General features: G+C 45.5%; 1 protein-coding gene across 2 annotated transcripts; it reads right to left on the reverse strand.

Moving 5' to 3' along the window:
• Positions 1-3,050: 3,050 nt before the first annotated feature.
• LOC123034462 (zinc finger protein RFP-like) lies at positions 3,051-17,091 on the reverse strand. 2 transcript variants are annotated; one of them, XM_044451820.1, is made up of 7 exons: positions 16,672-17,091; positions 15,085-15,180; positions 12,425-12,655; positions 10,180-10,202; positions 8,912-9,036; positions 7,916-7,972; positions 3,051-6,174 (listed from the first exon to the last, which is right to left on the reverse strand). In XM_044451820.1, exons 1-7 carry the CDS (start codon positions 17,089-17,091, stop codon positions 5,657-5,659), a joined length of 1,470 nt encoding a protein of 489 aa, XP_044307755.1. In that variant the 3' UTR covers positions 3,051-5,656. The 2 variants fall into 2 exon arrangements, with proteins under 2 accessions (XP_044307755.1, XP_044307756.1); XM_044451821.1 differs by lacking the exon at positions 12,425-12,655.
• Between the last annotated feature and the right edge of the window lie 306 nt (positions 17,092-17,397).

The following is a 17,397-nucleotide window of genomic DNA, read 5'->3' on the forward strand; positions in this document are numbered from 1 at the left end:
TTCGACAGGGCAAGAGGATGGTGATCTGGAGGTGCAGAGTGTAATACTAACCCCTTTGGGTCAGGTCAGATCACTTCCTGGTGAAGTTTAGACTGGCAACCACTTCCCCCCTCTGTAAGGGCGAGGGACCCATTGGATTGGTCCACCCCCAGAGTCCAATGGAGCCAGATGGTTTCCAGAGGGCCCTGGGGGATTTTCTGGCTGATATGGTTGGTGCTTCTGTAGAAGCCCAGGTCACGTTGTGGAAGATGGCAGTGGCCTGGGCAGTTGACAGGATTGCCCGTTAACACCCCTTGCCCTGTGCAGAGCCTGCTCAGCTCCTTGGTATACGACTGAATTGTGGGCAATGATGGCTAAAGTGGGCAGATGGCTAAAGTGGAGGTGGAGGAAAACCCGGGATGAATCTGACCAAACACGGCTTAGAGTTCATTATCAAGCTTATTGTGAGCCGTCCAGAGATTGTGAGCCATCCCGAGATGCCTTACATCTCGGACAGCCCCAGATAAACCCACGTCTGGGTTTATATGGGGGATGGCATATCCATTTTAAATAAATAAATAAAGTAAGTAAGTAAGTGGCAGGGAAGGTGGCAAAGAGAAATTTCAATTCCACCAGCATCACATCCCCAGAGTGCCACCCAACAGAGCTGTTCTAAGTGGTTTGAGGCTTACTTCGAACTGCCCTAAAAGAAAACATCTAGAACCCTCATTCTAGTGGCCTGCTGTGACAAGTTGCTCAGCACTTTGAGAATAAAGTTGCTCGGATTCATCACAAATTGCAACCTGTATTTAATGTAGTCCATAAAGCAGAGGTGTCCGTTGCACCATCTAGATCTATTTAACTGGATGAGTTTCAATTATTGAAGCCTGAGGATGTGGACAAGATACTTGGAGACGTTTGCTCAACCACCTGCTTGCTCAACCCTTACCTTCATGGGTGATCATCCAGGCCAAGAAGGGGGCGAATGCCTGGATCCAGATTATAAATGGCTTTCTGAAAGAGGGCTTGGTCCCAGCTCCTTTAAAGGAGGCAGTGATCAGGCCCTCCCGAAGAAGGCTTCCCTGGATCTGGAGGCTATAGGGCCAAATCCCGTTCCTGGGCAAGATGCTTGAGCAGATGGTGGCCCAGCAACCCCAGGTACTCTTGGAGGAAACTGGCCATCTTAACCCATTTCAGTCTGGCTTTAGTACTGGGTTTGGCATGGAGTCAGTCCTGGTTGCCTTGTACGATGACCTTTGCAGGGAGAAAGATGGGGAGTGTGTCCAGTTGGCAGCTTTTGATATCATTGACCATGGTATCTCCTGGATTGGGAGTGGGAGGCACCGCTTAGTGGGGATTCTGCTCCTACCTGGCCAGCCATTTCCAGGAGGTGGGGGGGGGGGATGGATCAGTGCCATGGAGTGCTGCCGGGATCCATACCTTTCCCCATGCTATTCAACAACTACATGTTACTGCTGAGAGAGGTCATCCAGAGGTTTGGGCTGAAGTTTCATCACGCTGATGATACTCAGCTCTACCTTTTTCATCTGATCTAGGTGTGGCTGTCTCAGTGCTAAACCAGGGTCTGAGCAAGGTGATAGATTGGTTGAGGACTAATACAATGAGACTTAATCTATACAAGACGAAGGTCCTGTTGGTAGGTGGGTCCCTTGTCCAGTTGGATGACATCTGTCCTGTTGCACTCTCCCTAAAGGACAGGATTCAAAGTTTGGGGGTGCTTCTTGACCCAGAGCTGACCTTAGAACACCAGGTGAGCTCTGTGAGCAGGAGCATCTGTCCGCAGCTTCGGCTGATTTTCCAACTTCACACCTATCTGGACAGGCAAAACCTAGCAACAGTGACCCATGCCCTGGTGACCTCTTGCTTGGACTACTGCAATGCACTCGATGTGGGTCTGCCCTTGAAAACAGCCTGGAAATTGCAACTCTGCGGAATAGAGCAGTTCTCCTCTTAACGAGAACACCGAGGCATTGACACGCTCCAGTGTTAAAGCATCTTCACTGGCTGCCAGTTGAATTCAGGACCCACTTTAAATAACTTATAAGGCCCTAAACAGTTTAGGACCTGGATATCTAATGGAATGTCTTCTTCTATATATACCTGCCCAGACCCTAAGGTCATCAGCATAGGTCCTTCTTCTTTGGGAGCTTGCTGTAAAGGACACAGAAACAGAGTGAGTCAGAAGGGGCCTCCCAGGCCATCTAGTCTGACCCCCGGCTCCAGCCAGCTCCTCATGACATGCCTACCATGTGCATGTCTATAAAGACGGTGAAGAAGGGCCTTTTCAACCATAGCCCCCTGGTTATGGAACCAGCTCCCTAGAGGTGTGTGCCTGGTGCCAACACTAAATACCTTTCAGCACCAGGCAAAAACCTTTTTTATTTTCACATTAATTGTGAAAAAAGTATTTTTATCCTATTTATTTTATATGACACTCAGGTAGTTTGTATATTTTAACTCCATTATTTTTATAATTATTTCTACTAGATTATATTTTGGTTGTATATTTTCTTGTAATTCTGATTTTTAATTGGTTTTGTTTAAATATGTATGGTAGTGTTTGCTATCTTTTTAAAATTTTAAGATACTGTAAAATGTCCTGAGAGTCATTGACTCAATAGGAATGGTATAGGTTTTAAATAAATTAAAAATATCCAACGTATGAGAAGGGCAGCTGCAGGAACTGGTCCTTTCCTCATCAGAAATCCAGTGATCATATCTGAGGCTATTTCACCACATCCTAGTAAGAAAAGCCCACATCTTCATGCCATCCAGATCCTTTACACTGGAAGCTACTCACACATGTCTAGTTTCTGTTTGGCAATTTGGTTTTTAAGAAAGCCACTTGGAAGAAAGAATGGGGGTGGCAGTCCAAGAAGCTTCTCAGAAAGTTCCCCTGTTGCAGTCACCAGCCCTTCCACACATCTCTCCTGCCTAAGAGGTAGGGCAGGGGGAATAGTATTTTTCAGAGATCCAGATCTGGTGCTAAGTCCTTCGGTCAAATCAGCTGAGAAAAGGGGCTTTCTTCACAACAGGAACCCACACAAGAATTTTCTGTTCACTTAAGAGATTTTTAATGCAACAACAACACATTTTTCTAGATCAAAGTATATACATATCTGTTGAGGCTTATCAAAGAAGAAAACACCTCTTCCAAAAGTGCAAGGTTTGTCACAACAGGTTGCTTACAGTGCAATCCTTCGCATATTGACTCAGAAGTAGATCCCTGTGCACTCAAGAAGAGTTATCTCAGGTGAGTGTGTATGTCATGTAGAATTGCATCCTTTCTACAACAAGGTTTCCCATGCATCTATTTTGTGCACTTGAAGTCAGTGGGTCCAAAAGCAATACAAGAGCAAACTAACTGCAGCTTATGTGGTTTCTTGATTGTTGTTATTGCTGCCAGAGTACCTTAGACTAAGTCAGACTAGCTGTCATGTCTTTTACAAGGAACGCAGAAAGGGGACTAAATTATGTTCACATTCTTTAAGAAAGGCTATGAATTGCAGTGGTCTACCTGGGAAGCCACAGCATATAATTTATTTTAGGATTAGAGCACAGATACAGCCAAGGACCACTGCCTGGAAGTTCTCCATACAACCATCCTTACATTTTTGGGCTTATCTTGCTGATCCTGAATTATGCTCCTCCTGCTTTTGGGTATTTGAGTTCATGGTGAAGAAAATTATGTACCTGAATCAGATATTTGAGCTTTTCAGGTAGCATGTTTTCCAAGCAGAAGCAGTATGGGTGAGGGCAGCAGATGTAGGGAAGCATATATTCTACAAAGTTTCCACAAACAGAAATGGGTACAAAGAACACAGAACTCAGCAACCTGGAAAATCTCAAGTTTTCTTTAAAAAGGAAGTTCCTAGCCCTTAGGGCTACAAAGGAAGTATTGATAGTACTGGGTCAAAGCCTAGCGAAAGCTTAGAAGCTGACCAAGGGAAGTGAAAGGGACTGTGTAAATACGAAATGTAAAGATGCCACCCCACAGTGGGGATGCAGAGAGTATCTCTCTCTTTTGAGGCATATTGAAATGAACCAATGACTTCTAGAACAGAAGCTTAGAATTACCACATGGGGCTTTAAAAATAGTGATGCAGAAATAGTACAGATACAAAGAAATAAATAACAGCTGTAATATTAATAAGAGCTCTGCTATCGGGGATGGGGTGGAGAGGGGGCAATCAAAGCTTCAGACCCACTGCCTTATCTCAGATTGCAGTGCTACACAGACTCACTGAACTTACTTCTGAGCAAATGTGCCTGGTATTGTGCTGCAAATTACCAATTACATATTAAAGGGAAGCATTTTCCTAATTACAAGACATTACATAGAAGAAACAGGAAGGTTAAGGTGGAAAGCGGAAAGGGTATCATTAAGGGAGGACTGTAGAGCTTCAGAGGTATGTTCTTCTAGCAGTGAGGATTCTTTTCTCCCACCTCCTCTTCTCTTCTTCTCATCTCCTTCTACAAGCCTGCTCATGAGCCAGAGGGACTGTGCACTGCATCACCCCCCCTTCCTCCCTGTGCTGCTGGGCTGAGACTGGGATGGGAGAGGCAACGCACTGAAGAGACACTGCCTGCCCCCCACCAGTTAGCAGCATTCTGCCCACCATGTTCCAACCTTGGCAAAGAGAAAGAGGAAAATGTGTGAACCAGCAAAAGGTTAATATACAGTAAAGGAGAAAATGGAAGAGCAGCCATTCCATCCGGCTGAGCATGAAAAGGGAAGCAGGGTCACTCCGTCAGCATTGCTCAGAAGCCAGTTTTATCAAGCTCTTCCATCACTGAGGTGAGATAGAGAAAGGAAACAGGGCCATTGCACCAACCCTGCTGACAGATCAGCAACATTCAGCTCCTGTTCTTGATGTTTATATCCCAACTGGCCCTTACAAGAACTCTGAAGCTAAGAACGTGGCACTCCTCCCTCCATCTCCTTCTACCCTCCTCCCTCTCAATCTCTCTTTCTTTTCTGTCATGCATTAGATCGCAGGGATGATCCTATTCTGGCATGTCATCCTGGAAGCCTTTTCTGGCTGAGGAAGACTGGGGTTGCAGTGATCGAAAGAAATACATAAAATTATCCATTAAGAGATACGTTGTTGAAATGCAGCATAAAACACTTTTTTAAAATGAAGCATTCTTTACCAATACCATAATCCTAAATATTCTGAGGTGGAACCACTGAAACGATCCGGACTTGCTTCTAAATAAAGTATAACTTAAATAGAAGGATGAATAACACAAAAGCTAGATGAGGTGACACAAGATTAAAGGAAAATGAAATATATTATATGCGGCCTGTAATGAAATATCGGTAAAGATGCAAATTATGTACAATGGAAGTTTTAAAAAAGAAATACAAATGGAGAATGGAGGAACATATTCCTCTACTTACTTGGAAAGGTGGAGGTCTCTGGAATGGATCCTAACTTTTAACTCCATGAATGGAAGTTTCTGTTCACAGAAGGTTCCCTTCTGTGAGTGCAATGCAGGCTGCTTCTGCCCATGGAGTGCAGAGGTAGGATCCAAGCCTTTTTCTTTCTTCTTTTAACATCAACACTCCGTTCCATTTGTAAGATTCCGTTCAAAGTATGCACAGATGGCATCGCAGATCGTAAAAGCTGATCAATGTACTGCAGGAAGTTTTTCAGGGACACATTCTAAGTTCTGTAGTTAGACCCCACAATTTAAAGAAAGGACAAATTTTCTCTCCACAGAAATTGGCTGACCGAAAAATAAAAATTAGGGACATATAATCAGCATCAAAGAATGCCACCCAACCCCTTTCATAATGCACAAATACTTGGATTTTCTCAGGGGCTTCATCTAGGGTCAGGCGAGTGTCGGAAGAAGTGAAAGCCTTGTACTCTTCCCCACACAGCCCCAGAGCCCAGATCCCCTCGTCAGGGCAAGTGATAACAGGTCCCTTTCTCTTCACGGATTCCCTGGCAACACCGACAGCCCAGTTTTGCCCATCGCCTACTTCCACCTCCCAGTAATGGATCCCCGAGGAGAATCTCTCAGTGCCCAGCAAAATGAGTGTGGCATCAAATCTCTCCGGGTTGTTGGGGAGCGGCTGGACCATGTCCCCACGTTTCACATTCTTCTTATCTTCACTCACCACAAACAGGGGATGAGCTGTGTTTGGATCCAATGTAATGCTTGCTGGGGAGAAACAAAAAGCAGAGGTCAGGAGAGCTGGACCACAATGGTGGAGCACCGTTTCACATGGAGATGGTTCCAACCTCAATATGCAGCATCTCCACTTAAGGCAGGAAAAACTCTTGCCTGAAACCCTGAGGAGCTGCTGCCAGTCAGTGTCAACAGCACTGGCTAGGCGGACCATACGTCTGATTCCATTTAAGGCAGCTTCCTACCGCCAATATTTTACAAGTAGGTTCAGAACATTTCACTGCAAGCCAAAGTAGGGACTAAGAGAAGTAATTTTCCCAGCATTTTTCATTTTCCTGGCATTTTAATAATTAATTAGTTTTATCCTTGTCTTTACCATAATTTATCGGATGCAGCGTGTTGTGTGTTGCTGTTATGTTTTTTTTTTTTTTGTTCTTTGGTTTTTTGTTCTTTGCAAACTGTCCAGAGTCTTTTGGTAAAGAGACGGCAAAGAAAAACTTTAAATAAAATAAAATAAATAAAGGAAAGAGTAGATGATAGAAAAGGGCTATCATTTGACCAGAATACTACTGGCTAAGCACTACTTTCTATTGTCTGGACCGGCTGCACAGTGAGAAGCTGATAGAAGTCTAGCATTGACCTGGCAGAGCAGGAAATGAATGAACACCATTGTGGCTAAAGCTGGGAAGACTTGGGTTCCTAACCAGCCCCCAAGCGCAGTGGGTGAGCTTGGGCCAGTTTCCCTCTCCAGCCTCATCTTCCTCATAGGGTTGTTATGAGGGTAAAATGGAGGAGGAGGAACCACAAGCCGATGCGGCATAGGGGTCAGTGGGCCAGACTGGGATCCAGGAGATCCAGTTTCTAGTTGCCACCCTATCGTGAAGCTAACTGGGCCAGTCACCGATGCTCAGCCTAGCTCCCTTCCAGGGTTCTTATACAGATAAAATGGAGGAGGAGGAGGCTCATGGGTTCCTTGGAGGAAAAAATGGCAGAATAATGAATGAATGAACAAACTGTCTTCACTCCCTGAGAGAAAGGAGGGCTAAAATGTAGCAATGAACATATGTGCATGCACAGTGAAGGCCTCCCCCGCCACAGGAGCTGAGAGCCTTCGGGCAAGGGTGTGGGGGTGAAATCCCAGTTCCCAAGCTGCTATGGTCAGAAAGCAGCACACCCGGTTTGGGGCACTGGAAGCTGAATGGGGGCGAGTCCATTCTTGTCTGCTTGGACTGGCAGGAGCTCCCCTGGGCTCAGCGAGAGCAAAGCCTTCCCTGCTGCCCGGCTTTCGGCAAGGGGGTGGGTAATGGCGGCGGCAGCGGTAACAGGGATGCCTGAAAATGGGTGGATTCAATTTCCCCATGCAGAACAAGCGAGAGGCTTCAAGACCACATCAAAGCCGACCAAAACCATGGGCATCCTGACATACAGCTAGCCCTCCCCCAAATTCCAGGTCCTCCTAATGAATTCAACAAGCGCAATGGCTTCCTTTGTTTGTTTTCTCTCATAACATGGACTTGGGCCGGTGTGCTACCATAGCAACAACTCCCTTCCACCCGCTAAAAGCAGGAAGGGAAAAGGAGGGAGGCACGCAGGTTAGTGACACAAGTACCCATGTTCCTTCCCCTTTCCTGTGAAATTCTTTCCCCAGAGCAGGGGGCCATGGCTCCCACTGTCTCTTTCCACGCCACGTGAAGTCACATTATGTGCCTAGAAGGCCCAAATAAAACTGGTTATCTTTGTTTTACTTGTTTCCAATACAAACGAACAAACTCACCCTTTTTAGCAGATGTTTCCATCGACCTTGCTTTTGCTAATTCAGATATCATAGTTTCTAAAGGGAGAGAAGGGAAGGATTTATGAGGCAGGAATCCCTCTGTCCACTGCTGTTCAACATGAAGAGAAGTAAAGCATTTGAGTTCTTTATTTGAGATGGGGATTCAGGGAGGATGAATGTGTAAGCAGTCAGCAAGGGAAGGCACCTCATCAGTTATACAATCTGATACTATAGAACTAAATCTGGCATTTAGAAGGGCAACACTTTCATCTTTCAGGATTCTAGCCCTCATGGAAAAAATGCTACAGAGATAATAGGGAAATTGCTAAATAAGGAGAAACCTGTAATGCTGATGGACATTGTAACCTTCCAACTGCTGAGGTAAAAATTTCATCATGGTTTATTTTCTTGTAATTAAATATATTATTGAACCATGTAGCTGCTATGGGTAAAGCAACTGTTAGTCTGGCTGAAACAGCCAGGGAAGAACCTTAGAGAAGCTCAAGAACAGGAGGGCTGTGCTGCATGTACTGCAAGGGGCAACATGTGTGGGGTGCATGGAAACTACGAGTTGGCAGATGTTGCTTCAAGTGCTTTGCACAGTCCCATACAGTCCTTTTATGGCTCTTAACCCCTTGAGCAAAATCCATTTTGTGCTCCTCTCCATTCCTTCCAGCTCTCCTTTCCCCCCTAAATCTACTACTCCAAACTTTGATATTTTTTTAAATTTGCTCTTTGAATGTAATTTGAATTACATTCAAAAATCTGAGTGTATTTCAAGCACAGCTCACAATGCGCAGGTCTTTACAGAATGTGCACTGCACTTTTTTGTAAGTCTTCCAGAGACTTTTAGTATTGGCACGGCATATAAAAGTTTTAAATAACTAAAATAAAATAAATTGCCAAATCCTCCACCCCTTTTCGCAAACACAGTTGCCATAAGGTAACGCTTCAGTATTTTAAGTGGTTGTGAGCTCTCATTTCTCTTTTCGGTACCTCGACATTTCTCCAGGGCCTCCTTGATAACAATATTTTTCAGACTGAAGTGCCCAAGCTTCTTTTCCAGGTCAGTCGGAGAGGAAGAAACTTCTACCAATCGTGGCAGCTGTCCATCCTTACATCTACAAAAGAAATCACATTATTGTACTGCAGTCTGTGCATCTTGCATACAATCTCTTCATTAAGCCATTGCCTTAACAGTTGCTACCTGAAATCCCACCACGACCAACCTACCATGTTCCTAACCAATTGGGTAAGATAATGTGAGGCCACAGAATATTCACAAACACTCTTAAAGGCCCATGAAGTCTTGCCGCCAGCTGAAATAAGGAGCATTTGTTTGCCCTACGGAAAAGTTTGCTGCAACCGAGTTTGCACCCTGGGCCCAAGAGGTGAGGCAAGTGTGGCATTTCCAGGGCTGAGAGGAAGGCCACTCGGGGGCTTGAGCACCAAGGAACATCTCGGTCCAGGGCAAGGCTGCAGAGCCTCTTTCATCCCGAGGGCTGCCTCCAGGGGCAGAGAAGTTCTCAGAGCTAGCATTCCACTGGTGGGTGCGGACGAAGGCAAACAGGGCAGGTTAAAAAACAAACTTGTTTGAGCTCTTCCGCTAGTACATAAGCCTTACGGGAGACCTTTCAACTGTTCAGAAGGAAGAAAAAAAAAAAAAAATGCCCAAAACCAAAGAAACCACCAACTGATTGTTCAAGAGTTGAAGAATTAGGATAGGCAAAGGGTGCGGGGGGGTTGTCAGGGAACCCCCAGGCCTGGCTCTGGCCTCTCCGCTTGCAGCTCTGTGCATCCAGTTTAGCGACTTGGACTACATTGCAATTACGTATGTTAGCACGTCATACACCGGGGGAGGCATTTTGATGCACTTGTGGCCCCCCCATCGCCTCTCTTCCAGTGAATAACTAAGTGAAACCACTGTCCCAGGAAGGTTCTCTGTTTCTGGCACACACGCGCGCACACACACACACTGCCAGAGTTTGCTTTGAGAGGGAGGGAAGGGGGGAGGGAGAGGCCACTCTGGGATGTAGCACTGAAATTTCACTGCTGCATTTTTGGGGTGAAAACAGGGAAAGAACTTTTCCTCAGCAGGAGCTCCAGGGCCTCTCCCTCGCCACTGCTGGAGCATCTCTAGAGTAGTGCTGAGACCACATGATCTGGGCCTGTCCCTGCCCTTTGCTCTGTCCACAGCAGTAGCCTTGGTGTCCTCAGTCCTGCCAGCTGCCACAAAGAGTGATGAATTCTGCAGAACTACCTACCTGCTCAAAATGGTCCTGATGTCCTGCGGAAGGAGGAAGCGGACAGGAGGAAGAGAGAAAAAGAGCAGTCTTATATTTCTTATGCCATAGAGCACAACACATTATTTTTACTAGCATCTGGGTTAAATTCCATTGCATAGCTGTGGTCAAGCACTCCCAGATTCAGTTCTGTGGCCAAACAACAAGGGAATTCAAGATGACCTACTTGCAAGGTTGTAAAGCTGAACGAAAGAAGCATTAGGAACCAGGCCTGGGAGTATTTCTGTGCCTCTGCACCATGTAAGCCATGAACATTGATCCTGAAGACTGATGTTCCCACTTTCTAATTCAAGCTTCTAGTCCACATGACTATAAAGTTAAATGTTCTTCAAAAATATACAGTAACAGCACATTAGGACTGCAATCCTTTGCACATTTTTCTGGAAGTAAACTCTCACTGAGTACCATAAAATTCATCTCAAAGTAAAACTACAAAGGACCATCCATATCACGTCTTCCTGCATTTTTAATATGCTATACAATTCAAATTCACTAACAGCTTATAAGATTTGCATGGGGCAATTTCTCCAATACACAATCCTGATGGAGATCTTAAAAACGTAATTTTCACTTTACTTGCACAAAACAGCCTTAAGACAGCTTTTAGCAACAATAATAAAAATAACACTAAAAAGGTCAATCATCAAAACAATATTTATTTATTGGATTTATTTGAAAGCTGCCTGTTAGCACAGAATGCTCAATACACAAACTTAAGCAGTGACTTAAAGCGGACAACAAGGGGACCAAACATCTCTCTGGGTATGTCACTCCAGAATCTAGAATAGTCAAAAAGGTCTTCCCTTATTTCCACTCACCAACTATCTGTCAATGTGGGGACAAGAAGAGCCTTAGAAACTGGGTGGAATTTCTGGACAGATTTGTGAGACGTGATTCCTGAAGTCCTCTAGTCCTCAGGCTGTTTAGGGCAGACTTCCACAACCTGGTACCCACCTGATGACAATTCCCAGCTAGCTGGAGCTGATGAGTTGAAGTCAAAAATGCTGAAGGGCACCAGACTGGAGAAGCCTGGTTTAGGGTTCTAAATAAATATCGCCCTGAACTTCTGGCTATCGTTAAGAGATTGGGAACATCTCACCATCTTAAATGCTCTTTCCTTTGCACTTTTTCTTCCCAGAGTCAATGATAGTACAGTATTTAGTCTGTACCACCTTAATGATCCCCTTGGTTAGCTTCAGACTAAAGTTTGAAAACTCCTCACCATGGCAAAAAACTCTCATTTGGGGCCTGCCATGAGAGGTTTTAAAATATGTGCAGACTACACGCTGCACCACAGTTAACAATGGGAAGGGAAAGAGGAAATTCATATCCAAGAGGATGTGATTAAGAGCCATACTCCTGTGAGATGCTCCCACTGTACAAAAGATTTCTGTCCCAAGCTCCAGACTCCAAATCCTACATTAAAATATGTAAAGAATGCCAGTCATGACTCGTTTTATTTTCTTGCATCTCAGAGCAACATTTTATTATTAGGTGCATATAATGCAAATAATGATAATTTTTGAAAGCCAAAAATGTACATACATACATAGATGAAAAGAATTTTCTCTGATGCCAAAATGTTCAGCTCTGTCCTCAAAGCTCATAGATTCCATGAAGCCTCAAGTTTAATTCCTTAAACCCCACACTCAGCTGAAACGGTCAAAGCTCATACAACTTTGCTTACATTCAGTGTCACCTGCCCTCTCCACTTCCATCTCCCATGCTGTTGAAATTTAACTTATTAAGTACCTTGGAACCTTGTTAAATAACTATTTTTTTGCTCACATCATTTTCTAAAACATTTTACACAATGACAGCCATTTTATATGCATTTACATCCTAGAATTATTTCCTGGAAGACCAAACTGGGCTGCACAGGCTCTTTCCATTTAAAGCACTGCCCACAAAAGATTATTTCCCTTTGTAGTCTTAGAGATCTTACGCAGAATTAGGTGTGCCAGAGAGTTTGTTGCTTTCAGTCTAAGGCACTTCGTGCTCTGCAAAGGACTGGGCTTTTAGCTGCATCACTCATGAGATCCAGAAGCCACACAGAAGCTGTGCATGAGGAGAATAAGTACAGGGGACAGGAAAGGTACTGGTAAGGCAATGCGATGCTGAGCAACTCTTTCTCAAAGGCGCTGGGTCCTACATTTCTGGGTTAAGCACTGAGACACAGGAACATGGGGCTCTAAGACAGTCTCACCTGCAGAAATTCACTTGCGGGCTGCTGGCACTTCTCCTCCACCTCACTGATCAATGCATTGAGGCGATCAATCTCCTCTGTCAGTTTGGTAGCCACCCCGTCTCTCTTCTGTACAATCTCCTTGTCAAATTTCTTCAACATGATAATCAGGAATCGCTCGATTTTTTCCAGGAACTCATGGATTTGATTAAATTCTGCCTCCACCTTCTGCTTCTCTGTTTGTACATCATCCTGTGACGAACAGGGCAGGGCCAGCCAAGATGGCAGGGGGGGGAAACAACCAAAGACAGGGAAACTGAAATAGCTCTGATGCTATTACCGCAGATGCTTACACGGGGCTGGACGTCCACCCTGCCCATGGTACCCAGTGGCTGGAGATGCCACACACAACTGGGTGGTTTCCAGAGGGTGCGATGTGTCACAGATGCAGTTTTGAACATTGTATGTTGCTCCGTTTGGTGAGAGAAGGGGCAAGGGGCAAGGTATAGGGACACGCAGTAAATCTGTAAACCGTGGTGAATAATTTGTAAGATTCTGTGACATTTAATGAAAAGCTGCATCTAAATAATTTTAAATTAATTGTTAGTAATGTAATAAATACTTAGTAAATATAAAAACCACTTCAATATCTTAATATAAGTGGTATATAAATCTAGTAATTGTTTTTAAAATAGTCTCAGTCTCATGTAAAAATGCTATTATTGGGTCTTCCATCCAAGCGTTTGATTAAGGGTGCACTGCCTAGCTTTCACAAAGCTGTGCCATTAGGGACTGCCAGGCAATTTGCTATTCCACTGGAAAACATTTTTAATAGTTTTGGTGTTTGCAGTGGAGCAAATTGTCTGCCTCTATCAGGGTGTACAAACTTTTCAGTCCCAAAGTCCTCACTGGGTTTTGCTGGGGTGACAGAAGCCACATGCATGTACACCTATTCCAGGGTGGATAAAAATCAATAATTTTTTAAAACTGTTTTTTAATTCAAATCATTTTTTAAAAATTTAAATTGGATGTTTTTAAATAAAATGCTTTTTGAAGGAAAAAAATCTATCTAAAGATAGTTTTCTGTTTAAGATACATTATAGTCCAAAGGTTATTCATCATGAAATAAGAATTATTTTTAATTATGTGGCATGAGGTTATAAATTCATGCAATGTTTAAATTTTTTGGTAAAAGAATTCCATTAATCCATTCATGCTCTTTCAGAGGTTTCTGTAAGATTATTGGGCATTTTTTCTGTTTAGAAGATATTATCACAGATGCTTAGTTTTACAGTTCTCAGAACTTTGAATTTGTGTCTGCAGAGATCATGTGCCTCTTCTTCACAGCAAAAATGTTATAAAATAAACATACAGAGTTGAGAAAAAGACCTCAATCCCATTGTTCCTTTGCAAATCTATGTACACAGACTCAACCCCTTACCTCTTAAGCGCTACGTTTCAAAATATTCAATGTATAGGAGAGGATTGTTGGGAGTAGAATCAATCTGCACAAGAAGCTAAGTGTGAGAAGGGAGGGGTACGCAGTAGAAATGAAAGTGAAACCTTTTGAGCAGAATACTCCTTTGGATCTTTTTGTGTGCAGCCTGAGGTTTATCATATTATTCTTTCCCTGGAGGAGAAAACCTATAATGGCAGCAGGCTGTGAAAGAGACCCAGTTTGGTAATATTTTAATGAATTTTTTCTCACTACCAGAAAGGCAGGCTTGTGTACAAATTATGTAGAAAACTATGATTTAAATCTAACCTTATTTATTTATTTATTAAAACATTTTTATGCCGCCCCATTCGCCGAAGCCTCGCCGAATTACTGACTAGTGATTTAAATCAAATCCACCCAGATGTATACACACATGCATACATATGCACATGCAGCTCACACACAGCATCCCAACCTAATCACAAAAAAGAGGGAAAATATACTGCAGAAAGAGCTCTATGGTTCCTGCCGAAGAAGAAACAAGCAGGAACCATTAAGCACATTAAGCGCATCTAAAGGACATTCTAGGAGCAAGACTTCTATAGCAGGAACCTGCCCTCCCCACCATGCACTTCTGTGGAGCAACAGCAGGTGTTGAGGGTGCCCAGACTTTTTGCAGCTCTGGTCTATATCCATGCTGTAAGAAACTGACACACACATCCTAGACATGAAGAAAGATTAAGCCACATCAGATTGGAAACATCCCCATCTGGCTGTACCATCTTTCCTCCAAAGACCTTAGAAACACAGAAACAGAGTGAGTCAGAAGGGGTCTCCCAGGCCATCTAGTCTGACCCCCGGCTCCAGCTGGTTCCATACATGACATGCCTACTATGGGCATGTCCAGCCAAAGCCTGAAGTGTTGCACACAGTTCTCTCCATCCCCTTTCAATCTTTACACAAAGCCTGCAAGGTATGTGAGCTTAAATCAGCCTTCTCCAGCCTGGCGCTCCAACCTTCCCCTCCAGGAGTGTTAGCCTGCAGTTTCCATAATCCCTAGCTAGTATGACCTAGGGATGATGAGAGTTAAAATCTAACCTCTCTGGGAGATGGCAGGAGTCTACATATCCTGCCAACTGGTAGATCTCAATCGATTTAAGGTACTAAAATACCCTCCTTTCAACAGCAGAAAAAGCATCCTTTACCTCTCAGCCATTCCCTGTTAGAAGAGACAAGCTCCTACCTGATCAGCCTGACTTCTGCACTCCAAGTCTTCTTTGGATTCCTTCAGCTTCTCTCTCCTTTCCTTTAGAGCTTTCACATGTGTGGCAACTTGTTTCTGAACACAGACAAACAAAACATTCAAGAGGTAATTAGTTATCTTTCCTTACCCCCACCCCAGATAAATTGCAAGAAGCACTTTCTATCTTCAGTTCGGTTCAGTTGCGGTGCATTAAACACATTGCTGGGTTCTGAATTCTTTAATGTGCGTGGTTTGTCTTGTGCACCAGCTGGTGGGTTGCAGGGGTCAAGCAAAAACTAAAAGTAAATCCCCACAAACCTGAAACCTGCCCACCCCAGCTCGGTGGCAGCTTGCTATTATTCATAAACAAAGAATGAATAATAGCAAAAAACAAGAATGCCCCAATCTAGCTAGCAGTTAATTAAAAGCATCAACATGAATCAGTAGTACCCAACCATAAAACAATGCAAGGCTCAGAAACTGAAGGAAACAACCCCAAAGCCCTCACGACCAAAGCCTCAGGCAAAGAGGGTGCTTTTCGCCTGGCACCTAAAATTTCAGCACGAAATCAGCACTGGGGCCTTGATGAAATAAAGCTACTGTAAACTGCTCAGAGAGCTCTGGCTATTGGAGCAGTGCAGAGATGAAATAAATAAATGCACACAGAACCATCACTCATCTATCCAGAGTTGCCACTGGCTTGGTAAATGTGAGGCAGCTCTTTCAGCAGGAAGGCTGAATTCAGTATTGGAAAAGGTCCCGTTAGCAATGGGCAGGCCCAAAGACAAAAGGGGTGATGTCAAAAATAGCCCCCCCCCCACAGCATATTGTGGCTTACGGCTCTTGCTTGCCAGTAACTAAGCTTAGGGAGAAGCATTTCGGCCTTTTAGAGTGGATTGGGGTGGGCAGCACCAAAGCCAGGAAGTTGTCAAAGGATGAGTGGTTGAGGAAGAGGCTCTGCGAAACTTCACTGCAAGAATCATCGCCACCAACTGTACCTGCTGTTTCAGGTTGTCAGCGGTTGTGCGCCCCCACGGCCAACTGGTTGTGGTGACAAGCGGCACCCTTTGCATCAGCCCGCCTGCGAGTAAGCTGAATCAACAGGCGCCCTCCCCTTCTTAGCACTGCTGCCAAGCAGTGGCCGTGGGCGAGGGGAACTCCGTGTTCCTGCAGTGTCCCCCGAGATACCTGCAGAAGGACCACGGGGGGGGGGGCGGGCGCAGGTCTCCTGCTGTGCTGCTCTTCTGAGGCACTTCACAAGCCCGTGGGCAAACAGGCCACACTGCATCCTATGTCATGCAAACCCACCCATGGAAGAGAGATTGGAGGCATGCTAAGTTCCTGTTTATTGCACAGATCCGCCTTGGCCAACGTGGTTCCCCCCGACTACAACTCCCATCAACACGAGTCCGCTTGCATAGTGGTGGGGATGTCGTCCAAAGCCTCAAGGGCAGATGACTAAGCACAGGCTTACCGCCCCGCTTCCAGAAAGCAAGCGGGTCGGCTTCGCAGCGATCCGCCCCGGGAGAGCCGCGGATGACTGCCGGGCGCGGCCCCCAGGCGAACAGCCCCGGGGGACGCGCGTACCTTGTAATCCTGAGCCGCCTCCTCGATGGGCAGCATGGGGTGCGCTTTGTGCGCTCGGGATTCCCTGCAGATGACGCAGACGGGCGTCTCGTCCTCCTCGCAGAAGAGCTTCAGCGGCTCCTGGTGCTTCTCGCACAGCCTCTGGCCCGCCAGCGAGGTGGCCGCCTCCAGCCTCAGCCGCTTAGCCACTTCCACCACATTGCCCAGCTCCCGGTTGGGCCTGAAGCTCCTCTTCCGAGACCACCGCCTGCACTGGGGGCAGGAGGTGTTCTCGTCGTCCGATCGCCCCCAGCACTGCGTGATGCACGACTGGCAGAAGTTGTGGCCGCAGTCGATGGACACCGGCTCTTTGAAGTAGCTCAGGCAGATGGAGCAGGTGATCTCCCGCTGCAGAGTTTCCAAGGGGCTCTCGGTGGCCATGTCGGGGAGGAGAGTGCTGGTGTGTCGCGGCCGCCTCGCACCGCGTGGTTTCCTGCGTGAGCCCGATTGGCTGCATGGGGCAAAGAGGCTGGATGAGTCCCTACCAAAACACTGAGCCGACCAGGGGGGGGGGGGGGGGGGTGGAACCGAGGGCCACGACGGGCATCGGTGCCGGCTTCGCAGCAGATTGGTCTGCTTGGCTGGCCCCCAATTCTGTAGCAACTGCAAAACCAAAACGACTTTCTTTCTTCGTACCCGCTCCCCAGTTGTACTGCTGAAAACTCGATCTTATTTTGCATGGAAGAA

Source organism: Varanus komodoensis, unplaced genomic scaffold (genome assembly GCF_004798865.1).
Source record: "Varanus komodoensis strain SLA01 unplaced genomic scaffold, ASM479886v1 scaffold6_4, whole genome shotgun sequence".
In the NCBI taxonomy this organism is placed as follows: Eukaryota; Metazoa; Chordata; class Lepidosauria; order Squamata; family Varanidae; genus Varanus; species Varanus komodoensis.